Source organism: Bufo gargarizans, chromosome 1 (genome assembly GCF_014858855.1).
Source record: "Bufo gargarizans isolate SCDJY-AF-19 chromosome 1, ASM1485885v1, whole genome shotgun sequence".
Taxonomy (NCBI): domain Eukaryota; kingdom Metazoa; phylum Chordata; class Amphibia; order Anura; family Bufonidae; genus Bufo; species Bufo gargarizans.
In genome coordinates, this window is record NC_058080.1 from 505,004,728 (window position 1) to 505,031,685 (window position 26,958).

Sequence of the window (26,958 nt, forward strand, 5' to 3'; positions counted from 1 at the left end):
AACCTCAGTCTTGCTGTTCGGCTCCACCTACAAGAAGGAAAAAGAAAAAATTCTAATTTGAAGAGACAGCTTTTTAGACTGTAGACAGAAATATTACCACCTTTCCTGCATTATATTGGTGTTGAGTGGAGAGAATAATCGCATTACAAGTTTGCATTGTATTTTACAGTAGAGAGTTTTTGTTTTTTAAACACAAATAACAGTCAAATCTTACACAAGCCTTTCCTGCCTCATTATATTGGTGTTGGGGGGGGGGGGGGGGATAATCACATTACAAGTTGCAACATGTGTTTAACATTAAAGTATTTTTTGAAACGCAAATAACACAAAAGGCAGAAATCTTACTGGTGCCAATACTACATTACTAATTGTCTATAGAGATATTCGTGGTGTTTATAGAAGGGGAAGGACATTTAATTGCACCACAGTTTTTAAAGTTACAGAAAACACACTTGCAATTTTGCTTGCAATGGTTCTATAATTTGTGACTGCACCAAACCCATGTAAGATGACATTAGGCCCCATAATAATATGTCTGGATAACAGAAAGGTTCAGAATGAAAAACCCAGGCCTTGTCCTCCCAGACCCAGAATGTGGATAGTAACAGCGCCAGCTATCCCTGGCTTTGGAAAGGTGCAACGTTATTACTGAGGACAAAGAGGAGGAGATTGTGGACTAGATGGCTTACTCATCCTCTCAGTCACAGCAGGATGATGTAGAGGTCACTTCTAAATCTGACTCCATGCCTTGGATCTAGGGGTCACTGCATTGCTCCTGCTCATCCTCCTTGCAACCCCAGAGAAGCCTTTCAGTGACATCCTATCTGTCTTCACTGCCCCCCCTCCTAGTGGAAAAATGGAACATCCCTCGGCGCAAGGAACCAACCAGATGCGGATGATGAATCTTCAGAAATATTTATTGCAATCACACTACGCGTTTCGGGGAAAAAATCCCCTTCATCGGGTGAAAAATATTACAATATTTTTTACCTGATGAAGGGGATTTTTTCCCCGAAACGCGTAGTGTGATTGCAATAAATATTTCTGAAGATTCATCATCTGGTTGGTTCCTTGCGCGGAGGGATGCTCCTTTCTTCCACTTTATACTCATCCTTTGTGTGGGCATTGGCACACTCATCTTGAGGACACCTGCATCCGTGGCTGCATACCTACCTTTTTTCATAAGGTGAGCCTCCTAAATTGGAGTTTATTTCAAATTCCCAAACGTTTTGACCCTATGGTGCGCCCTGTTTTTCTGTCTATACAGTAAACAACCTGATTTTACACGCCCCCTCCTAGTGGGGCGCCTTCTTTTTTTTTCCTAAGAGACAACAAAACCCCATCACGCACTTCGGGAGATAGTCAAGAGAGCCTCCCTGTTGAGGAGTTGTCAGTGCCATGAGAGGGAGGTGGGGGACATGCATAGCTGTGTTGGTAGTGCTGATGGCACTTGTGCAATGGTGTTGGCAGGGCAGTGGTAGCAACACTAGCACTCTGGGTAAATACAGAGCAGGGAATCAGGAGAGGCGGTCAACCATGAAATATCACAGTCTGAGAAAAGTGGTGGGGAGGCTGAGGACTGTGTTTTATTGTGTGTTGCTGTGGAATAGGGTGGGGGCAGCAGAGGCAATCTACGGCCAAAACCTCAGAAAGAACTGGCAGGGACAGATTTGCTTCTACAGTGGTCAGCTCAGGAATTGATGATGTCGCAGAGACTAGGCTCAGGCTCAAAACATTCCGGACCTAGGTCAAGCTCGACTGCCTCTAGCTCTGTGCAATCAACTTCCATATGTCGTTTTATCTCCACACGGCCAGCACACAAATCCTACCGCTGTGCGCAAGATCTGCAGGATTAAAATAAGCTGTGGGCATACAAACAAACATAGGTACCAGGGCTTAATTAAAGCGCATGAGGCAGAACAAGTCTGTCATCCTTCTCCTGGTTTTCTTTGTGGCAGCCATCGTGCATCCCCAAGCAGTACAGTGTCCTTTTCATCATCAGCTGCTTCTTCTACTCGGGCTCCTCCTTCACTCCATCGTGAGACATCCATAATGGAATGTGTGGCCGTGAGAAAACTATTTTCAACTAACAATTGGCTTATGTGTATGCTAAACTCCCACCTGGCCAAGCTTTTGTCTGTTCAGTTGCGGTAAATGTGGTGCCTTCCCCTACATTTAATTTTTGCATTTGTATTGGGGTATACAGGACCGCGGGTATAGCTGCTGCCACTAGGAGTTGACACTAAGCTAGCAACGTTTTAGCTCCTTCTGCCAGCTATACCACCTCCAGTCTGGAGAAAGCTAACCAGCTCTTAGCTCAATGTCAGAGGAGGCAGACCTCCCTGCTATTTTTTTCTTTCTTCTAGGTATGAGTAACATGGTCGCCTTTCCTCTCTGTTTACCCGGGGAGGAAGAGCAGTGTTGGTTTCCCTCATTACTCTAACCTCCCCCAAGAAGGCAAAGTGGGACAGGGCAGCCCAGCTCCCCTGTCACCCACCAGCCATGGCGTCACCTATATCTCTGTAGTCCCTCCTTCCACTTCAGCTTGCTATCGCTTCAGTGCCAGTAGCTGAAGTGGTGACCCTGCTGGTGCATTGAGGGAGGCCAAAGAGAAGAGGATGAAGATTAGCTTAATCACTCAGGACTGGGTGAGTAGCTCCCCTCCTCCTCACAACCAGTGCTTATTCCACTGGCCTTGGCCCTCGTGCAGTCCCAGATTCCCTTCTCAGTCACCACAATTCGGGGGGTCATCTTATCTCCAGCACTTCCTGATCTGACCGGAAGTTCCTTCCAGTTGGCCCGACCGGTTACTCCAGGCCCCAGCTTTTGCTGCCTATACTGATTGGGCCCCACGTCTTCCTCCAGTGCTACCTGGCCCAACCACAGGTTCCTTCCCGTCAACTCCACAACCAAATTGAACCCCCGACTTTTGGGGCCCTCCACTTGGGCCTGCTCCTCTCAGTCAGCTTGCCCACAACTCAAGCCCCTGGCATTTGCAGCCTACTAGGCCACAGCCTTCAGGCCATTCCCCACAGGCAGGCTACTCCTTTTCCTGCCACGATATGTCCTGCTGTGGGGGTGAAGCTTCAATGAGGGGGGGGTTCCTTTCTTCTCTAGCTACATCCACAGCCTGCCTTTCTCCAGTCTGTCCCTGATAGGATGGTATTTTTTTCTTTACTCTTCCTGCCACCCACTCTTGTCCCAGAGCTAGTTAATAGGTTTCGCAGTTTTGACAACTCAGCCATGTCTGAACCTTCAAATGATTCAGCCCATCCAGCATCTGCCCCATGCATTACACCTGTACCAAGTGTGACTTCAAGTTCCCCTGTGATAAGTGTGTTGTGCTTCCTGACTATACGCAGCTTCTTCACCACCTGTATAGCTCACGCCGACCCCCTCGTCAGTTGACCCAGGAGCAGGCACTCACCCAAACAAGACAATGTTCCTCTTCAGGTTCCTCAGTGCCTCCGCCAGAGGCCCGTTCAGACAGCCCCTCCTTTCAAAGAGAGGAAAAATTGCTAGATTCTGATTAGAATCTAGACCAAGAGCAATTCTCTAAGATTGTGTCTATGGAGGACAGCTTACTAACCACAATTTGCAGCACTTTTCAGTTCCAGGATGACACCCCTCAACTAGCCACCAAGAGTGTCTTTCTTTGATCCTGGCACATTCCTAAGGATTTCCCTGACTATTTTTCTGTCATCATTGATTGAGGAGGTAAAACTGTGATCCGGACGGTACTAAAGTGCCTAGATCACCTATATCCTGTTCCGGCGGATCTAGTCTCTAAAGAGTTAGTCGCTCCAAAGGTTCACCCACCAGTCGTGCACCTTGCCAAACATACCACTATCCCGGTTGCAGATGGGGCCTCCTTTTGAGAGGATTGTAAACTTGGAGTTCTTTGCTAAATCCGCGTTTGAAGCTCTACTCTTTGGCCTGTCTTCACTGCAGCGTGGGTCGCTAAGGCTATTTCTAAATGGGCCCTCCACCTTTATCAGGACATTTCCGCCGGATTGCCCATCTGCCAATGTACAATGTTTGGCACTACAGATTTCACAAGCTGGCAAATAACAGTGAAGCCTCCCTGGGTGTGGGCACCCTAATTGCCCACTCAACTGCTCTCACAGTTGCTATGCACTGGGCAGTCTGGCTCAGGGTTTGGCCAATGGATCCTACTTCAAGGCGTTCCCTTAATGCAGTGTTTCTCAAATAGTGGGGCGCGCCCGCCAGGCTCCATAAAGGGGGGCGCGCAATGTAATATGCGGCAGGGAGATGAGCGCTTCCATTGTGGAAGTGCTCATCTCCCTTCCTCTGATCAGAGGCCGGCGCAGGCGCTGAGGGACTGGGAGGAGGAGCTGGGGGCCGGGAATAGCGGCAGGGCGGTGCAGTCAGTGTACTATAGCCCCGCCGCCCCGGTATAGCAATATAAAATATCTTATTCAATTAAAATGTATTAGATATGCCCCCTCACTCCTAAATTCCTAGTACCTTACATCCTATTCCTAGGTTCTGTAATGCCGGGAGGGCGGGCGGCAGCGTAACTCCCTGGTGTCACGTGCCTGCGCCGCCTACTTTATGAATGAAGCAGGCGGCGCAGGTGAGTGACGCGCCGGCCGCCCGCCCGGCCTGCCGCAATTGTACAGAACCTAGGAATAGGATGTAAGGTACTATTAGGAATTTAGGAGTGAGGGGGCATATCTAATACATTTTTATTGAATAAGACATTTTATATTTGAATACTGGGGGGGGGGGGGTTTAGGCTGATCCGTGGATGGCACAGTTAAGGGGGGGGGGGGGTCTGTGGATGCCACTGTTATGGGGTGGGGGGTCTGTGGATGCCACTGTTATGGGGTGGGGGGTCTGTGGATGGCACTGTTATGGGGTGGGGGGGGGGTCTGTGGATGGCACATATATAACAGTGCCAGCCACAGACCCCCCACCCCATAACAGTGGCATCCACAGATCCCCCCCATAACAGTGTCCGTCATCCACAGATCCCCCCATAAGTGTCCGTCATCCACAGATCCCCCCCATATGTCACGGACGGTGTACAGGAAACAAGGCAAAGCAACATGTATAAACGACTCGCTGGATCCAAAAACTAAGGAACCAAGGGAGACCCCTGCAGAAGACCTGGCACTTTCCCTGGCTGCTCAGCCTATGCAAAGATCCGAATGGTGGAGGTTTGCATATCCACGAACCTTGACTATAAAGCCCTGAGCACCCTACAATAGTGAGGGGACACGACCACCGGCTCCCTACACAAGATACGGAGGGAGTCAGGGTCACCTGGGATCCAGCAAACAGAAAATAACAGATAAAGGTACAACACTTAGCTTTGAAGCAAACAGGAGGACAGAGTCAGCGTGCACACACACTCCAGGAAGTAGTATAAGCCGCCCAGAAAAGCCTTCTGGGGAAGAATTTAAAGGGAAGCAATTAGTCCAACACATGACAGCTTGAGAGAGGCTAACGAGAGGAGGAGCTGAATACCACAACACAGAAACTCAAGGAGGAGGTTCTGAAAGGCCTCTGTCAGAGCTTCTCAGCTGTCTGGTTGTGACACCATAACAGTGTCCGTCATCCACAGATGCCACTGTTATGGGGTGGGGGTCTGTGGATGGCACTGTTATGGGGTGGGGGGGTCTGTGGATGGCACATATACAGGGAGTGCAGAATTATTAGGCAAGTTGTATTTTTGAGGATTAATTTTATTATTGAACAACAACCATGTTCTCAATGAACCCAAAAAACTCATTAATATCAAAGCTGAATATTTTTGGAAGTAGTTTTTAGTTTGTTTTTAGTTTTAGCTATTTTAGGGGGATATCTGTGTGTGCAGGTGACTATTACTGTACATAATTATTAGGCAACTTAACAAAAAACAAATATATACCCATTTCAATTATTTATTTTTACCAGTGAAACCAATATAACATCTCAACATTCACAAATACACATTTCTGACATTCAAAGACAAAACAAAAACAAATCAGTGACTAATATAGCCACCTTTCTTTGCAAGGACACTCAAAAGCCTGCCATCCATGGATTCTGTCAGTGTTTTGATCTGTTCACCATCAACATGGCGTGCAGCAGCAACCACAGCCTCCCAGACACTGTTCAGAGAGGTGTACTGTTTTCCCTCCTTGTAAATCTCACATTTGATGATGGACCACAGGTTCTCAATGGGGTTCAGATCAGGTGAACAAGGAGGCCATGTCATTAGATTTTCTTCTTTTATACCCTTTCTTGCCAGCCACGCTGTGGAGTACTTGGACGCGTGTGATGGAGCATTGTCCTGCATGAAAATCATGTTTTTCTTACCTTGCAGACTTCTTCATGTACCACTGCTTGAAGAAGGTGTCTTCCAGAAACTGGCAGTAGGACTGGGAGTTGAGCTTGACTCCATCCTCAACCCAAAAAGGCCCCACAAGCTCATCTTTGATGATACCAGCCCAAACCAGTACTCCACCTCGCTGGCGTCTGAGTCGGACTGGAGCTCTCTGCCCTTTACCAATCCAGCCATCTGGCACATCAAGACTCACTCTCATTTCATCAGTCCATAAAACCTTAGAAAAATCAGTCTTGAGATATTTCTTGGCCCAGTCTTGACGTTTCAGCTTGTGTGTCTTGTTCAGTGGTGGTCGTCTTTCAGCCTTTCTTACCTTGGCCATGTCTCTGAGTATTGCACACCTTGTGCTTTTGGGCACTCCAGTGTGGTTGCAGCTCTGAAATATGGCCAAACTGGTGGCAAGTGGCATCTTGGCAGCTGCACGCTTGACTTTTCTCAGTTCATGGGCAGTTATTTTGCACCTTGGTTTTTCCACACGCTTCTTGCGACCCTGTTGACTATTTTGAATGAAACGCTTGATTGTTCGATGATCACGCTTCAGAAGCTTTGCAATTTTAAGAGTGCTGCATCCCTCTGCAAGATATCTCACTATTTTTGACTTTTCTGAGCCTGTCAAGTCCTTCTTTTGACCCATTTTGCCAAAGGAAAGGAAGTTGCCTAATAATTATGCACACCTGATATAGGGTGTTGATGTCATTAGACCACACCCCTTCTCATTACAGAGATGCACATCACCTAATATGCTTAATTGGTAGCAGGCTTTCGAGCCTATACAGCTTGGAGTAAGACAACATGCATAAAGAGGATGATGTGGTCAAAATACTCATTTGCCTAATAATTCTGCACGTAGTGTATAACAGTGCCAGCCACAGACCCCCCCCACCCCATAACAGTGGCATCCACAGATCCCCCCCATAACAGTGTCCGTCATCCACAGATCCCCCCCATAACAGTGTCCGTCATCCACAGATCCCCAGTAATAGTGCCACCCAAAGACCACCATTAGTTCCAAACCCACCAAAAGCACACCTTTTGGTTAAAAATATTTTTGTTGTAAATTGATCCATATTTCTTTCTTTTTTTATTCTCTTATACGTTAATAAGGATACAGTGTTATGCAGAGGTGTACTTATGCAGAGGGCGCAAAATGTTTTCTTCTTCCTAGGGGGGGGGGCCATGACAGAAAATAATTGAGAAGCACTGCCTTAATTGGAAGAAATATTCTCTAAGGCCACGGGCTTCAAAATTACATATCTTCCCCCTGAGCAAGCCCAGACGTCCATACATTCCCAGGAGTTTGAGGACTCGCCAGTCCTTTCATCACCTCCCAAGTTCCTGTCCTTCGGGAGGGACGTCCGTCAAAACATCTGTAGCGGACCAGAAGAAGAAACCTTTCAACCTCCGATCTGCCTACCACACCCAGACCAGCCCTCTCTTTCTACCTCAAATAGGCAACCTTCCACATGAAGGGGCACCTCCGCCTTTCAGGTGGAGGACAAGCCCCTTCTCTTCCAGGAAGTCTGGCAGTCCCACACAGTCGACACCTGGGTGATCGAAATTGTAACCTCCGGTTACAAGATTGTTATCTTACGTATCTTTGGACCATTTCTTCCTATCCAAGCCCCCAAAAGAATTGGATTCTGGCCTCCACATTTTTTTCAGGCATTGTACTCCCTTCTCCCTTAGGGGGTCGTCTTCCCTGTTCAGCCAGGTTTTTATTCAAACCTTTTGGAAATTTGTTCTCCCCAAGAAGGATGGGTCTGTCCATCCCATTCTGGATCTAAAAATGCTGAATAGTTTCTTACGAATGTGACATTTCAGGGTAAACAGGGTGAATTCCTATCTTCCATGGACAGCAAGGATGTGTATCTGCACATCACAATTGCTCCCACGCATCAGCGTTTCCTCCATTTCGCATGTCATCTTGTCATTACTAGTTCAACATTTTACCCTTTGGTTTGGTGACAGCTATGTGCATTTATGAAGGTTCTAGCTCCTCTTTTAACTCTTTTGCTCCAGAGGTATATCACTAGTCCCCCCATCCTGTTCTCAGAACAGGTACAGCCTGCACATCACCTTTGACACCTTGAAGTGCTTTGGCTGGATGGTTAATTTCCAGAGGTCACAGCAGGTGAATAACCTTCCTCAGCATGGACTTCCACACCACAGTGGCTAAAGTCATCATTCTCCAGGAAAAACGGATGTCTCTCCAGCAGAACATCAAGCTCCTTCTCCAACTTAAACAACCATCAATCTGTTTATGCATGCAGCTCTTGGGAATGATGGTCTCCTCCATCGAGGTCATTCCATTAGCCCAGTTTCACACCCACCTCATCTAGCATGCAATCTTGGCAATATGGGACCGGAATCAGTCCTCCCTGAACCATCCCATTGTTTTTCCTCCCGGGTTCCTCACAGCTCTCACATGGTGGATCTTGCCTCCAGTAGTGAGCTTAGAGAAATCCTTCCTCCCTATTTTGCGGACATTCATCACCACTGACACAAGTCTCCACAGCAGACAGTACAATAAGTGGTCAGTGTCGGAATCTAAATTACCGATCAACATCCACACCATCAATCTGTCTCTACTCCACTGGACTCCTGCGTGGACTACCAATTCAAGTTTAGTCAGACAAGGCTACAGCCATTACGTATCTCAATCCATTAAGCAGGGACCTGCATCTCTGTGGTGACTGTGGTCAGCTAAAATCCTGAAGTGGGCAGAGAAGCATGTACCAGCTTTGTAAGTGGCCCACATTCCATGTGTGGAAAATTGGACAGCAGACGTTCCTAGTCAGGAAACAGTGGACCGAGGTGAATAGTCACTCCATCCGGAAGTTTTCAAGGTGCTCTGTCTCTGATAGGGTCGCCCAGATGTGGACCTTGGCATCATGGACGCGCAACCCACAGGCATGTGCAGTAAACAGCCTAGTGGCTCCATGGAACAGCTTCAACCTTCTCTATGTCTTTTCACCTCTCCCCCTTCCGCCCAGACTCCTGCGAAGGATCAAGCTGGAGGGCATACCGACCTTTTCTCTCAGGGACTTTTCTTTCATCGGCGTTCAGAGTCGCTACGTTTAATGGCGTGGATGTTGAGTCCACTGTCCTGGTTTTTCTGACGGGGTAATCCGCACCATGATGAAGGCCAGAAAACCTGCTTCAGTTAAAATATATTATAGGATGTGGAAGTCTATTTTGTGTTCCATGTGTTAATTTTTAGTTCCCCTGTTGAAGTTGTATTTTGCTTTGGCAGATTGCCGGTTGGGTTATCAGCTTCAGACCCTTGTGTAGTTCTTTTTGTTTAATTTACTGCTTCTACTGCTAGTGCACAAACTGGTTAGCTCTATCCAGACTGGATGGGGTATAGCTGGCAGGAGAAGCTAACCCTTTTCTAGCTTAGTAGTAGCAGCTATACCCACGGTCCTGCCCCCCCCCCCCTTGACGCACTTGTATCAGATGGGTAGGTATTCTGACCCCTTTAAGTCATCATTTTTGTACCCTTGGCCGTCAAAAAGCCACCGTTTTTTTATCCCTTAACATTGTGTGTGTTTAAACATTATCCGCCCTCAATAAGGGCCAATTTTTTGGAAGCTTTGGAATATGAAAAAGCATAACACATGCAACGGCACAGTGTGTTTTTACACACTGTTTGTTAACACCGTCAAACATGCATTTACCCATACTGATGTATTGTCAATCTGACATGATTTGCTATTGTGTTTAAGACTTCTAGAAGACTAGAGGGTGTTGTATACCAATTTTCAGGGCAATATGGGAAACTTTAGTTCATGTAAAATCAATTTGTGTCCGAACCTAACTTTTTGAAAAATTTGACTACCCTGAATCTCAAAGATTTCGCTCATTTCTAATCCAAATCCATTCTACATAATTATATTCAGTTGCTCATAGTATCTCCTCTGCAGCGGAGACCCCTTTTTTCTTTATATCATTTACAGCAATGGACAATGCCTTTAAAGGAGTATTTCCATCTCAGACAATGGGGGCATATCGCTAGGTTGCTCCTAGAGGCTCATTTGCACATATTAAAACATCATTTTTCTCGACAATGCGGCCACATTTGAACATGAGACCAACACCGATGTCTTCAGCTGTCAAGCACACATGCAACAGGTCAGCTAGTTTCATAGGAACAAAACCGCTGACAGATACCCTTTAATATAACCGGAGGTATGCTTTAAAGTTCTGAATGCCCCATGGGCTCGAGAGGTATCACAGTGGAATGTCTGATCTATGTCTGCCAAGTTCTGTCTCCACATCAATGTAAAATGTATTTGACTGCAGATGTGTGTACATATGTTCTTTCTCAATTTTTTTTTTTATTGCTGTTACTATGTCTCTGTGCGATCCTCTGGCTTCTACCACCTCAGTCATGTAGAACACACGAACATATAGAGCTAGCAGCTACAAATTCCTACTTCTACCCACATCCTGCCCACAATCCAAATTTGACTTCTGCTGGGCTAGGTACACTTAACCAAACACATTTTTGAGGTTCATTGCTTCAATTCAAAAGATTTCTTTCACAAATTTTGAATGTCCATCTGTGGGCATTCCTGAATTATATTTATTGTATATCGAGAGCACTTCATGTAAGTAATCATCTTCATGTAGAGATACATTTATGTGTGAGACATCATTACTTAGTTCCTCGTCTTAAGCTGTAACACAGGTCAGCATATACAGTTTTCCATACTGATCACCGCAGGCTATCTGACACAGCACCGATGCGGTATCGCGTTCTGGGATAGGACAGGGTGAGAGACAAGTAACTGCTCCTTCACAGTAGAAAACGCCCACCTGGAAGTATACATATAAATTATTCACAGTACGATAATGTGCAAAGATTTTACTCACAGTAACACCCACCCACCCACCCACCTGTGTAAAAGGACTGCGTTTCCAAATCTTCACACTGTGGTCAACGGATGCTGTGATAACAAGATTATCCGTCACACTGAGGCAAGAGACAGCAGCTGCGTGAATCTGAAATAGAGAAGCACAGCCAGCTGGTAATAGGCTGTTCCACAGGATTCTGCTTCTAAGGCTCCATTCACACGTCTGCAATTTCGTTCCGCATCTTGCGGAACGGAATTGCGGACTTATTTATTTCTATGGGGCAGCACGATGTACTGCCCGGATACGGAATTGCGGTCCCGCAATTCCGTTCCCCCAAAAACTAGATAATGTCCTATTCTTTTAGTGCCGGCAATGTGCGGTCAGCAAAATGCGGAACGCACATTGCTGCTGTCCGTGTTTTGCGGATCACCAAAACACATTACGGACGTCTGGATGGAGGCTTACTGTAGTAAGCAAAAAACAACGCTAAAGACATAATGATTTGCCAAAATACCACTCCCATGACAGTACCACACTGGAATTTAGGGAGTTTAGAACAAGCCATTCTTTCACAAATGTCTGTAAAGGCAGACTGCATGGCTAGGGGCTGTGGCTATGAGACTGCATGAAAGACCTGAATTCGATAATTAAGATGTGTTTCCTGTACTACCTTTATCTATATAATGGATGTCCCACCTGCTTTGTCAATTATTGGGGGAAAATGTTGCATCAATATGGATATGAATACAGAGTGGTCTGGAGTCTATAGAGGGAATCTATCCTTCCCCCACGCCAGTTTTCTGGCGTTAAAAAGTTGTGAACACTGGGGGTCATTTACAAACATTGCAACTTTTTAAACGCCTGTGTCAGGATATTTTGTCGAACAGGTTTTTTTTATGCTGTGTTCGACACATGAGTGTTGAGGGTGTGGCGGGGGCTTGAGCCAAGACTTTGGCGCTAACAAATTTTCCAAATTTTCCAAGCGGAAATGTTGGCGAAAACTACTCCAGCAGGGGCTGGTCCACATTTTTCTGCCAGGCAGAGCAAAACCAGTGCATAAGGGGAGTAGAAGATCAATGTAAAAAGCCAGTCTTCGTAAGTGACCCACACTGTGTTTGCGACTTTAACATTATCATCTGTGCACAACTGGTGTTTCTCCAACACCCTTGCCACTTTCCTAAAAAGGCTGGCCCGGTATAGTTATCTTCATTAACGTCATTTTTCTGGCATAACAGAAGACTACAATCTACACCAGCCGGAGGCTGGTATAGATATCAGTTTACATGGATTGTCAGCTCTGTGCCTAATTGATGATGAGGCATGTCATAAATTATGCGCAGCCTGCAGCAGCACACGGGATATCATAGAATTCTCCCCTATATATTTATGTACTCTGTATTCATTTTGAGGTGCGCTTGAAGGAGGTCTTAGGTATTATTTGTCAATCGAATCCTATAGATTGGGGATATGCCCTATATAAATAGGCTTTATGCACATCACGAGAAGAAACCATGAGACAAAGCTGGCTCAGTAACATGACTAACTCCAACAGCACCCACCCCTGGATAGATCTCAATTACTTAAGGCCCCATAACACTACCTGAACATCGGGCAGATTACCGCTAATAAGCGCCCTTATAAACGCTCGGTAGCAATATCCTGCTGTGTAAAGGTGCCTCCAATCAGCCAATAAACAAGAAAAAACACTTGTCCATGGGTAATAGGATTGTTAATGCAATCACCTAAATCATCGTTTGCCGGCAACAGATCGTGCTGTCTAAACATACTGTGGAGGAGATCGCTGCATTCCCCAAGCAACACTTCCTGTAAAGGGAGTATGTCTGGGTTCCATTGTGGTGTTTACCAATTTTACAGGAAGAATAGCGCTGCACTTTTCTTCCCATCAAATCTGACATAACAGCCGACCAAAGCTCTGAACGCTTCCTTGGGGGTGCTTGGTTGGAGCTTTTGTCATTAGGGAGTACTTGGCTTGAAAAGGCTAATCTAAATGATATGTCCATCAGTCGGCCTTGCTTTTCTGTTAGACACACTTCAGGGCTTGTTTCCATACAGGATGCTATATGATGTGACAATAAACGTTTGCTCATCCAATATCAAAGAAATAATAGACATATTGATAATGAACTTTACCTGTTTCTTCTCCCACATGTCAGCTGTAACAGGACTGGAAGTTTGTGAGGTTTTAAGCCACAGGGCCCCAACAGAATCCCCTACACCTATAAGAAAAAGAATGAAAAAACATCTAATTTCATCATGGATCATCACATTTCCAGGTGAGATAAGAGTAATGGTATAAAGCAGAAAAGATGCTCCAACATACGGTAGTTATTTCATGGGGATTGCAAATATTTACTAAAACAGACCTGTCAGGAGAGATGACTAAAGCTGGAATTACCACAGGGCCATTGCCAGGCCAATTATTGGGAACAAACATTAACCCCTTAAAGACCAGGCCTATTTTCATTTTTGCATTTTTTATTTTTTTCCTACCCACATTTCAATAGCCATAACTTTTTTATTTTTCTGTTCACATAGTCATATAAGGGCTTATTTTTTGCTGGGCAAGATGCATTTTTTCACGACCATTTATTTTACCACGACTTGTATTGAAAAACGTGAAAACATTTTTTAGGGGTTTTGACATCACAGCATCCTTAGTCTGCAGCTGAATACTATTACGGCAATACCAAACTTGTATAGTCTTTATTTTGTTTAATTACTTTAAAAAAATAATAATAATTATTGTTTATGCGGCACTTAAATAATTTTTTCTGGGCAGTATATCATGCTGCGTAAACCGCAATCTACTGACCAGAAACAATGAATCTGTATGAGGATGAGCAATTGCAGTAGCCATCACTCGTCCCCATACAGTGGAGGTGATTGCTGCCTGTAAAAGCGGCTCTTTGCGGCCACTGATTAGCAGGCAGTTATTGGGGGAAGAATGAAAAGGGAAAGGGGGTGCACCAGGAAATTCAGTTAAACCAGACACAATGCCTTGTAGTTCAGCTGAATGTAATGATACATGTAACTTAGTGATCCATTGCTTCATTCTGGAGAAAAAGCCTTTGAAATCCACATGTAAATATGCAGTTGCACAAATGAAAGGTCCAAGCCAGTCCGTGCACCTTTGCAAGTCCCTCCCTCTCTTCATGCAAGGTGACTATGCATGAAGCTAGCCCTGTCAAATCATGGAAAGGTGCACAGAGTGGCTAGGCACTGCCCTCGGTTCCCCTTACTGCTCATTTGTATATGTGATAAAAGTACTGTAACGCATGCACAAATGAACAGTATCTCATTCAGCCGAGCTAGCCCTACAAGGCATTGGGCAACATCTATCAATGTGTTTACGCCACAGCATTAAAAAAGTTGCAATTTATGGCACATGCCATATGTGCACCATAATTTGCTACTTTTTAGGCTTCTCTGCACTTTTCCGAAGTGCTGCAAAAAAGGGTGGGCTAAAGAGGAGGGGCAGGGCTTTGCACGGCCTGCTGGACTTACTATCATTTTCGCCAGAAAGTGGCATAAGTTATAGCTAAAGTGTTCGCCAGCCCCTGGCATCTGCCTCTTAATCAATTAGGAGCATTTCACACCAGTGCAGGGAGATTATAAGACTGGTGTAAGGAAACGCTTTGTGTCTGGTTTAATAGTGAATTTCCTGAATGCAGACTCCTTACACTGAATATCAAATTGACTGTAAGGCTGGTTTCACACTAGCGACTTCAATGCATTGAACTCACAGCGTGTGTCTGCGAAAGATCCCATCCTGATCTATGTAGGACCGATAGGATTGCATAGCATTATACTGATTAGAAATGTTATGTAACCCTTAGAGTTCTGGAATGTTTTGAATAAGGGTCCATTCACACATCCGTGTGTGTTTTGCGAATCCGCAAAACACGGACAGCGGCAATGTGCAGACCGCACATTGCCGGCACTAAGAGAATATGCCTATTCTTGTCCGCTATTGCGGACAAGAATAGGACAGGTTATATTTTTTTCAGGATCGGAATTGCGGACCCGAAATAGAAATGTATGGGTCCGCAATTCCGTTCTGCAAAATGCGGAATGGAATTGCGGATGTGTGAATGGAGCCCAACACTGATATAACTATAAATACATGTATTTCTGTACAAGCAAGCTGCACATTTAATTTACGTATCTATTTTAATTAGTAAAACAAGATTGATTCATGTGAAAACACATCTGTACTTACCAAAATGTGGATGGGATGCAGTGATCATGCTGCCAGGATGTAGCATCTCTTGAGGAGGGTGGACATGAGAATCTGGCAGGGAAGCGTTAGCATCATCCACGTTCTGCCCCAGGAGGAAGAATTCTTAGTAAGTTTGTGCTGGTAAAGAGGACCTGTCACCTCTCCTACATGTCTCTTTTAGTAAGTACTTGCATTCCCCATGTAATTAAAATTTTTGAGCATCTTTTCATATAACACTACGTTATGTCATGTCATGTGCAGGGACACACCACCAGTTGGCAACTCAATCATAAACTTCTGGTAGTAATAACAGAGGAACGGCACAACATAAAGTCATAAGAATAGATGCTCCAGAATAGTTATTTAAAGTGAAATACAAAAATTTACTAAAAACAGACATGTCTGTAATTCTTTAAAGACTGTAACATTAAAATTTCAGTGCAATATGCAAGCAGTATGTTAGAGAGCAGGAGGAGATGAGCAGACTGATATATTGATTGACAGTCTTCCCTGTGTGCCTATAAAGGTAGCTGAATAGGAACACTGACTGGACGCCTAAGCATAGAAAAAGATTTACATGAATAAACAAATTATACTGAATGTTTTCCCACAAAGCTAAATATCAGTCTCAGCTTCCCCTTCTTTATAACAAGCTGCCTGCAGAATTGGACTCTATTTTCATGTTGACAGTTTCCCTTTAACCACTTCATTGCCAAGCGATTTTCGGTTTTCGTTATTTTTCACTCCCTGACTTTCTGTGCCATAACTTTTTTATTTTTCCGTTTGCAGAGCTGCATGAGGGCTTGTTTTTTGTAGGATAAGTTGTACTTTGTAATGGCACCATTTAATATTGCATATGATGCAGTGGGAAGCTGGAAAAAAAATCCAAATGTAGTGGAATTGGAATAAAACACAATTCCGCCACTTTTTTTGCGTTTTGTTTTTACAGCATTCACTATATAGTAAAACTGACTGTTACCTTTATTCTCTGGGTCAGTACAATTACAACAAGACCACATTTATATAGTTTTCTATTCATCTCCATATTTTAACTCCCATAACTTCTTTTAGGCCTCTTTCAGACGGGCGTTCCGGGAAAAGGTGCGGATGCGTTGCGGGAACATGCACGATTTTTCCGTGCGAGTGCAAAACATTGTAATGCGTTTTGCATGCGCGTGAGAAAAATCGGCATGTTTGTTACCCAAACCCGAACTTCTTCACAGAAGTTCGGGCTTGGGATCGGTCTTCTGTAGATTGTATTATTTTCCCTTATAACATGGTTATAAGGGAAAATAATAGCATTCTGAATACAGAATGCATAGTACAATAGCGCTGGAGGGGTTAAAAAAATAAATATATATTTAACTCGCCTTAATCCACTTGATCGTGCAGCCCGGCTTCTCTTCTGTCTTCTTATTTGCTGTGTGCAGGAAAAGGACCTGTGGTGACGTCACTCCGGTCATCACATGGTCCGTCACATGATCTTTTACCATGGTGATGGATCATGTGATGACTGGAGTGATGTGACCACAAGTCCTTTTCCTGCACACAGCAAATAAGAAGACCGAAGAGAAGCCGGGCTGCGCGATCAAGTGGATTAAGGTGAATTAAATTATTATTTATTTTTTAACCCCTCCAGCGCTATTGTACTATGCATTCTGTATTCAGAATTTTATTATTTTCCCTTATAACCATGTTATAAAGGAAAATAATAATGATCGGGTCTCAATCCCGATCGTCTCCTAGCAACCGTGCGTGAAAAATCGCACTGCATCCGCACTTGCTTGCGGATGCTTGCGATTTTCACGCAGCCCCATTTACTTCTATGGGGCCAGCGTTGTGAAAAACACACAAAATAGAGCTTGCTGCGATTTTCACGTAACGCACAAGTGATGCGTGAAAATCACCGCTCATGTGAACAGCCCCATAGAAATGAATGGGTCCTGATTCAGTGCGGGTGCAATGCGTTCAACTCACGCATTGCACCCGCGCGGAAAACTCGCCTGTGTGAAAGGGGCCTTATAGTTACATTTACGGAGTTGTGTGGGGGCTAATTTTTTGCGAGGCTATACCATTCTGGGGTATATATGACTTTTTGATCACTTTTTATTATATTTTTGGGGGAGGTGAAGCAACAAAAAAAACTCCGTATGGGATAAATATTTATATAATGTATACATATATATTTATATTTTAATAGTAATGCATTTTTGGACATGGTGATGCCCATTATGTTTATTTTCTTTATTTAAATTTTGAGGAAAGGGAGGCGATTTTTTTAATTTTTTTATGCAAATATTTCAAATTTAGTAATAGAATTTTATCAATTTCTTAATACAAAATTCTGCATATTCCAATGCAGTGTTGCGAACTGCAGGCCTGCATTGGAATATACCAGTAATAGGCCTAAAAGCCTTGTACAGGCTCTGGCCTATCACTACTAAGGAACGCATTGCCCAACCACAGTGAGGGGAAGGCATTCCTGCCTGGGAAACATTTGCTTCTGGGTTTTTTTCTACCACAGACTGCAGACATTAGCCTCAGCTGCCTGCTACATATACGGTTGTATGGCGGTAGGGAAGTGGTTAGGTTGTTCACATGTCCTATGTTGCATGGATATTATCAGAAGGGCTATTCAGTCTTCTCTATATAAAGCTTTTTCTAAGTATCTTTTTAAAAAATACTCTAGATCACAATTTGCCACCATACACAAGATGTAGGCTTTCTGACCCTTCTGTAGAAATATTAAACATATGTACCCATATAATATTTCTTACTTCTGTGTAACAGAATAGAAGAGCTAAACATGGCTCCAGACTGAAAGATCTTTGTTCAGTCGATACATAGTATCTAATTGGTTTGCAAAGCAAGTGGAGTAGTGTATGCCAGCCGTCCAATAATGTAACACCATATAGATAGACCGGGTCTGCCAAAGCAACAGTTGCTCAAAGAGGCTAATAGGGCATATGCAAAGGGGTTGGTCCCCTTTTAAGTATAAAATTAAGCAATTTTTTTCCCATGACAGTGTTCGGGTCAGTATTTTGCATCACTGTTTGTAAGCCCAAAATAAGAGTAGATCCAAAATACATAAGACATGCAAATGTTTCAATTACTGAAGCAGAAAGCTGAGTGGCATACACCCGTGTGAAAGTGGCCATACAACTATGATACCTGAAGAGATCCAGTCTTGGGATCCAAGAGAAAGTCTTTTCCAGACAACATGTGCAGCTGCACCTTCTGCGAGGTGGTGAGAACAGCAGACAATACCAGGGACTCGATCGCAACACTGTAAGCCTTCTTCCCTCTGCAACAACAAAACAAGCGTTCTTGGGTAAAACATAACATATGAGATTCTCCATATCATACCTTATTACAAACCTTAACTCACCTTAAGGCACCTTCTTTACAAGGAAACAAAAGCCAGCGGGAAACTGTAAGATCACTGGACACACAGCAGAAAGAACGCTTGGTTGTAAAAATAATTGAAGAAATGCAGAGCTCGCCACACTGCAATAGACACATAGGGATCAACCAGGTCAAAATAACTCATGTAATTTACATAAAAAGGAAACTAGGCAAAAGAAATTAAGACACATTTAAATTTACAGTATCTTTACGATAACTAATCATCAGTGGAGGTAAGAGCTGCATTTACTTGCAGAAATCACCTCCACTATATGGGGATGAGTGATGAAAACTGCAATCATTCATCCTCAAATTCACAGCACGATCTGCTGCCCGGAAACAATGATTTAATGTGCCGCACCTTTACACGAATACTCATTCCCGATAATATTCCCATGTAAATGCACCTTAAAGGGGTTGTCCGGGTTCAGAGCTGAACCTGGACTTCCCTCCATTTTCACCCCGGCAGCCTCCCTGACATGAGCATCGGAGCAGTTCATGCTCCGATGCTCTGCTTTGCCCTGCGCTAAATTGTGCAGGGCAAAGGCATTTTTTGGCGATTCGGTGACGTACTGGGGCTCTCCATGGGGTTGCCAGGAACCCCGGTGACGTCACCGGCACTGATGAGCACGCAAAGTGCCGAAAGGGCACACCATGCATGCGCGCCAACCATCGATTCCTTTATATGGAAGTGTTGAAAATAGCCGAGCAGCGCGCTCGGCTATTTTCAGAAGTCCCATTGACATTAATGGGATGCGCACTGCGCAAGCGCAGCCACCGCTCCATTCACTTCTACGGGGCTGATGGAAATAGCCAAGTCAGAGCTCGTCTATTTTTTGGTAGTCCCATAGAAATAATAGGAGGACAGCCGCGCATGCGCGGTGCACCCTCCAGGACTTTGTGCGCTCCTTTCTAAGTATAGGTGCAGGACCCACACCTATCAGACATTGGGGGCATAGTCTAGTGATATGCCCCCAGTGTATGGGACAACCCCTTTGAAGGAACACTCTAGGGAAATGCAAACACTGTGTAATGCCTATTGCAGAGCCTGAGGAACATGAGAATCCATGTGTCATGCATTAGGCATTAACACGGGACTATTATAATGAATGAATGCTCATTCCCAATAATCAGCCCGTGTAAAGGTGCCGCCCATTTGGAATTTAAAATTAAATGGGAATAACCCTTAAAGATCTTGTACTTACTTGCAGTGTCAGCAGAGCTTTGTGCTGGCGCCACACAATTAGGTCTCCGCACTCTCCACCTGACACAACCAGTTCACCATCAGGGGACCATGCCACAGCAGTAATTATTCCCTTGTGACTAGTTGCCAACAGAGAGTCTGTGAAAATATTAATCAGAAAAGTGATCACACAATTGCTTCCTTAGATCTTTATGGTGCCCACACCACTGTTTCTTACCATCCCTGCATGGGGCTCCCCATAGCCGTATAGAGCCATCTTGGCCTGCTGTCACAGTCACCTGAAGCTGAGGGTCTGCCACTGACGATACTACAGCTGCTCCATGACCATTAAGAGTTTGTATCTGCTCCATCTAGAAGACATATGACAGAGAGCGTCATCCCTACTGTAGTATATGTTGATAAGTATCCTAAGTCTCTCGAGACATTGGTAAACGGCTGTCTAGGAAGCACTGTATACATCTGTCTCACCTGCAGGGGACTCCACTTTAATACCATGGCATCGGAACCAGCCGTGTAAACCACTAAATTTGTATCATCTGAAATGAGAAATGTGCATACTATCATATGCAATTGAACACGTTTTCAGCATTTGTCAAAGAATCCCAGAAGCCATTTATTAACTGGGACTTCAACATTTCTGGATTTCTCCTGAAATGTTAATAATACAAATAAAACTGGTTGTGCACTTTGTATATTTCTGGAAATGCCCTTTTGCAATATTAATAAAATAGGACTTATATTTTTTTTACAATAGGCAATACTAGAAGTTGTGGCCACAACCCTGAGGCACCAAGTACAATAGCTCTAACATAAAAGAAGCAAAAAACATGGCACCTACTTTATTATTCCCCTGCCATCTTTATATAATTTGCAAAACTGTACCTCGACTATGTTCTGGCTCCCAGTATGCGGTGCTCTGATTTATCTGACTGTGGTGAGTAGGAATACTAGCGATCTCAGTGCCAGTAAGACTCCAGACTTTTAGGAAACCATCTCGGCCACTGGTGATAACACGTTCCCCCTTATTAGAGAAGACAACAGATAAAAGTCAAACGTGCTATAGCAGATTAGTGAATACGGAAAGAGAAAGCCATACACACCATGCACAGAGCACTGCTGACTGCACTTAGATGTCCAGCAAATGTCAGGAGCTGCTTCTCATTCTGAATATCCCACAGGCACACAGATCCATCTCCTGAAGACGAGACCTGTTAGAAGAGGTTACAAAATTCAAGATCTATACATTTAATAATACATAAATACATTTAAGCAAGACGTATCAGTTCTCTTAACACGGCTTTAGTAATGAAATGGCAATGCTGGAGGAACTCTGCCCTGTGCCATTCCTCATATATTCCTCCTGGAAGTTTATGGGGCTACACAGCAAAAAGTGTTGTATGACATAAAGATCTAATGACTGTCAATGTGGTTGCAAAGTGACAAAAGACAGTTACAAGAACTCCGTCACATGCAGCTTTAACATCGCAGACCACAATGCAGGTCCTGGGCAACTGCTACCGGCCTGTGATTTGGCTGTGTTTTAGTTTTTCATCTCCCAAAAAATAAATTATATATATATAAAGCAAAAATCGGACTGCACTCCAAAGCGTATCTTCAGTAAAATAGTATGTATTTATTCACCCATCTGGTGGCAAAGAGCGACGTTTCGGCTCAAACATGAGCCTTTCTCAAGCCAGATGAAACATCGCTCTTTGCCACCAGATGGGTGAATAAATACATACTATTTTACTGTTCACCCATCTGGTGGCAAAGAGCGACGTTTCGGCTCAAACATGAGCCTTTCTCAAGCCAGCCGAAACATCGCTCTTTGCCACCAGATGGGTGAATAAATACATACTATTTTACTGAAGATACGCTTTGGAGTGCAGTCCGATTTTTGCTTTGCATAAGTGGGTAAGCACCTGTTACCATACTTGGACTTTGCACCCGTTTTTTTCCTTGATATTTCCCTTGGGTGGTGCTGCCAGTGTTTTTTTCTGATATTATATCAGATTATATATTATAAAGGAAATTGGACAGCACTCCAAAAGCTATAAAAATATGAAAAGTTTATTTACCCATGTAAAATAGTTCAGTAGCGACTAAAGGTGTCGCTACTGAACTGTTCCACATGGGTAAATAAACTTTTAAGATTTTTATAGCTTTTGGAGTGCTGTCCAATTTCCTTTATTATTTTCTTGGGTAATTAGCCTATACCCTGGGATATAGCACCCATCCTTTTTACATATAGTTGGTGCTGCCAATTTTTCTATAAATTTTTATATTTTTTATACGTTTTTATATATATATATTTATATATTTTTATAGGTATAGTGGTTTTTCATTAAAGGGTTTTATTAAATATGTATGTATATTGTGGTCCCGATATTGAGTGCCCCCCATACTTCCATATATATTCAGTGTTCCTACACAGTCTAACACTATCAGCGCTGGCTGCACTTTGTCAGTGTAGAGGCACCTCCCCAACTGATAACTAGTTCTCAATTTATTCACAAATTTCTAGGAGAAATAACAGGATTATCTACTAAAACAGACATGTCAGAAGAGCTGACCGTTCCGCTTTAAATCGCATAGTACTAAAATATTCCACTCTTACCAACATGCTGTCGTCCGTCCATGAACAGCAAGTTATCCAGTCCTTGTGACATGACAGCAGGGTGTGCGCAAGAACAGGAGGTTTCACCGAGACGTCCCAACAGAGCAGAGACTGTGTTAAAGTAAAAGTCAATTACTGCACATTTCCCAGTGTTGTATGTTGCAGAGTATATCTTCAGATATTTATATCCTGTCACTGTTACACTACTATACAGACTTTAATTAGATGATGCCACCCAATATACATAGATATAAACAAGAAGTTTGGAGCTTGTGTATAAAACAATACAATCATAAACCGCTATATCCTTCTATTTGTCCTGAGAGTCACATCCGCGATGGCCATTACTAGGACGTGACCCTCAGGACAAATAGAAACATATAGCTGTTTATGATTGTAATGTTTAATACACAAGCTCCAACCCTCTTCACACTTCTTACACCTTCCACAAAGCACATCTACCACTTGCATTTGTATGCTTACCCGGTCTTTCCCACCAGTAGCCAGAAGGTTCCCATCCGGGCTAAAAGCACAGCATGTAACTGCTGCAGTGTGACTCCGAAGAACTGAGACAGGAGAAACTGATGGATTAGCCATTAGGAGATTGTCCACTGACCACAGGCAGATGGAAACATCCTCTGGAATAAAGAAAGAAAGTCATTAATATCTAAGGAGGCAATTCATTCATTCTATACTGAATTAACTATGACAAATATGTCAGCACGGTGGCTCAGTGGTTAGCACTGGTGCCTTGCAGCACTGGGGTCCTGGGTTGAAATCTGACCAAGGACAACATGATCTGCATGGAGTTTGTATGTTCTCCCCGTGTTTGTGTGGGTTTCCTCCGGGTTCTCCGGTTTCCTCCCACACTCCAAAGATGGGGAATGTAGATTGCGAGCCCCACTGGGGACAGTTGGATGCTAATGTCTGTAAAGCGCTGCGGAATATAGTAGCGCTATATAAGTGCATAAGATAAATAAATAAAATGCATATAAACTGATATTTTTCTTTCACTAATCAGTATTCAAAGTCAACTTTATGATTGACACCAGTGATAACACATCCATTCTATCCATGTGTGAAGAAGGCATGACTGTGGAGCAAGTGAAATATGCCAAGTGTAATAGCCTCTATCATACAGTATAATTACTTCACATTTTGTTTTTTCAGGATGCCAATACATGGATCTTTTTGATGGATATGTATGGATATTAATTACAGGAAGGTTCAACTACATAGCAAAAACAATATATATCATAGTAATGTGTTAAACAGATATGACACATTCTCACCAGAAGCGGAAGCTAGAAACTGGCAGGATAATGCCAAGGCCTGAACAGATCGTTGATGCCCACACAGAGTGAGCCGACAAGATGACTGTTCTGGTGATACATCCCAGACACGAATTAAACTATCCGAGCTGCCAGTAACCAGCGTGTTATCAGAGAGCCATACAAGACTGTCCACTGCTACATTCTCAAATGGACACTGCGACACAAGCTCCCCTGGAAAGAAAACAAAATACCTTAAGTGAGTGATCATGCCGAACATTTTATACAAGCCATGAAACCCTTACCAGACTCTTAAGACCGCCCCCCCCCCCCCCCCCCCATACACGTACAGAATATTGTGCAAGACATAGAAAGGAGCAATAATAATATGTGGCCTCCATCCACACATATAACAGATGGTGCAGCCCACAATCTAATGTGCATGAGGAGATCAGAGTCTAACCAACAGATCATGTCAGGGGAGAGAAGGATTGGGCAAACTCAGGGGTGTTCTGTAGTCGGGTCCAAACTGATGGAAGGCAGCAATATCATATTGTGGCACATTATACCACCCCAACAGAGCCAAATACCATAGTCCATCACAAACTACATCCCCAAAAACTCCAACAGCCGGGCATGAGGAGGGGTCAGGCAGCTCCCTGGGCATCAGCCCACCAGGAGATTTCCCAGTAAGGTCTATGGCCAATCCGCCCCTGGGCGAACTGAATTTTTTTTGACCAATCCTTTTGTTCCGCCAGGTCGGAGATTAGCCACCACCAGAGGTGTCTGGCATTGGCTTTCTCCTCTCTCTCCATTGAATACACATACAAGTTTGGCCAAACCAAATGTGTATGTTGGAGTGGGGGGGGGGGTCAGGAGAGATAGTTGTCAGCCGAATGATTGTTCAGCTGACAAATACTACTGGACATGGTATGGCTGTCCTTACCGTTATCAACTTTGTAGATATAAACAGAATCCGAATGATAGCCAACAGCAAACATCTGCCTGTTAGGAGAGATGGCTACAGAAAGTGCAGGAGATAAGGCAGTCTTTACACAGCCATGAGCATGTAGCCTCCCCAGTCCTCCAGATGATACTTGCACCTGTAAGGAGAAGAAGATTTGATCCCGGCACAGATACAAACAAGTTGTCTCATCAAACATGTAATTTGTTAGGGCCAGAATAAAGAGTGGCTCCTGCTCTGACAGACTTAAAGAGGACCTTTCATGGGTCTAGACATTATAATATAACTAGCAGGTTATGTAGGGCATAGTGCAGGGATGTCATATCGCTTACTATTTTTCCTGGGCGTCACTCCGTTCGCCCGCTGTGCCCCCCATTCACTTTTCCCGCCTGGTATGCTAATGAATAGCATCGGTAGAGGGAGGAGGAGACTGCCCTGTTTCTCAATGGGCGTCTCCTCCTCCCTGGCTGTAGTGCTGTCCAATAACATCGGTGAGCGTCACAGCCAGGTACAAAAAACCGCTCACCTTCTCCGCTGTGATTGGACCACGCTACAGCCAGGGAGAAAAACACCCATTGAGAAACAGGGAAGTCTCTTCCTCCCTGTACCGATGCTATTCATTAGCATACCAGGCGGGAAAAGTGAACAGGGGGCACAGAGGGCGAACGGAGCGCCGCCCAGACAAACTAGTAAGCGATAATACATCCCTGCAGGTATTTACATACCTGCTAGTTATTTCACAATGTCTGGACCCATGAAAGGGCCTCTTTAAGCCTATCCATGTAGTACACCGGCAATCATTTATCTGAATGGCCGACATTTAATTCTAGATTTCCCTGCAGGGGAAATGTCTGGCTGCTTGCAGATTCCCCAAGCAAGATTACTAGTTTGTGGAGGGTGCCAAAAGCTGCTATCTGAGATGGTTTGTCTGTTATGAGACAGCCCCTTTAAAGACACTATTACACTCAATGTGGTTATTACCTTGCCATCTTCTCCACCAGTCAAGAGATATTCCCCATGCTGCAGAAAGTTAGAAGTCAGCGTATAACCACTATGAGCTCTGAAACGAGACAGGAGAACTTGTGCTTCCCAAGACCACAGGGACACCCAGCCATCAAGACTCCCTGAGACCACAACACTGCCATCTAAGGAGAATGACACTGTTTTCACTGATGAAGAACCACACAGGACCTGCAAGAAAGAATAATATGTGTTGTGAAACTTTACTAGAACCTTTATCCAGGGGCGAGACGATAGGCTTCAAGCGGGAGCAGGAGCGGTGATGTCATATAGGCCCCCTGCCCGCGTACGCGGCAACACAGGCCACAGATTGGAAAAGGTCTGTGGCCTGCAGATCAGAGAGTGGTGGGGAATGGGAGTGAGTTTTTTTTAAACTAAGCAGTGGCACTATGTACTGGCACTAAGGGGAGGAGCATTAAATACTGGGGTGGGGGGCATTACCGTATATACTGGCAGTGTGGTGGGTGAGCATTATCTACTGGCTCAAAGGGGTAAGAGCATTAAATACTGGCACTGGGGTAGGGGAGCATTATATACTGAAACGAAGAGGGGGGGGGACATTAAATACTGGCAATAAGGGGAAGAGCATTATATACTGGTACTAAGGATGGGAACTATATACTGGAACTGGGGGGCAGCACTGTATACTGGCACTAAGTGGAGGGAGCATTGTATACTGGCAGTGAGGGGGAGCAGCATTATATACTGACACTAAGGGGAAGGAGCATTATATACGGGCACTAATGGGGCCAGCATTATATACTTGCCCCAAGGACGGAGCATTATATACTGGCACTACAGGGGGGGATGGAGGAGCATTATGTACTGGTACTACAGGGTTACATTATATATATATATATATATATATATATATATATATATATACATACATACACATACACACACACACACTGGCCCCATCAGGGGGCATATATATATACTGGCACTATGAGGGAAGTTGGAGCATTATATAATGGTACTACAGTGGCCATATATACTGGAATCACTGCAAAAGGTGCACCACA

At 44.2% G+C, this 26,958-nt stretch overlaps 1 protein-coding gene across 3 annotated transcripts in view; it reads right to left on the reverse strand.

Annotated features, from left to right (window-relative positions):
- Positions 1 to 10,890: 10,890 nt before the first annotated feature.
- The window catches only part of LOC122924158 (telomerase protein component 1-like), a 76,601-nt gene continuing 60,533 nt past the window's right edge, over positions 10,891 to 26,958 (reverse strand). For all 3 annotated transcript variants that reach the window (XM_044275099.1, XM_044275107.1, XM_044275114.1), the window contains exons 39-54: positions 25,895 to 26,104; positions 24,896 to 25,052; positions 23,971 to 24,183; positions 23,162 to 23,316; positions 22,679 to 22,789; positions 21,162 to 21,269; positions 20,944 to 21,082; positions 20,530 to 20,597; positions 20,279 to 20,411; positions 20,063 to 20,199; positions 18,841 to 18,959; positions 18,624 to 18,756; positions 15,453 to 15,555; positions 13,364 to 13,449; positions 11,255 to 11,359; positions 10,891 to 11,173 (exon numbers count right to left, since the gene is read on the reverse strand). In XM_044275099.1, the coding sequence (XP_044131034.1) occupies positions 11,030 to 11,173; positions 11,255 to 11,359; positions 13,364 to 13,449; positions 15,453 to 15,555; positions 18,624 to 18,756; positions 18,841 to 18,959; positions 20,063 to 20,199; positions 20,279 to 20,411; positions 20,530 to 20,597; positions 20,944 to 21,082; positions 21,162 to 21,269; positions 22,679 to 22,789; positions 23,162 to 23,316; positions 23,971 to 24,183; positions 24,896 to 25,052; positions 25,895 to 26,104 (2,121 nt within the window). In that variant the 3' untranslated portion in view covers positions 10,891 to 11,029. The remainder of the gene's footprint in view (positions 11,174 to 11,254; positions 11,360 to 13,363; positions 13,450 to 15,452; positions 15,556 to 18,623; positions 18,757 to 18,840; positions 18,960 to 20,062; positions 20,200 to 20,278; positions 20,412 to 20,529; positions 20,598 to 20,943; positions 21,083 to 21,161; positions 21,270 to 22,678; positions 22,790 to 23,161; positions 23,317 to 23,970; positions 24,184 to 24,895; positions 25,053 to 25,894; positions 26,105 to 26,958) is intronic.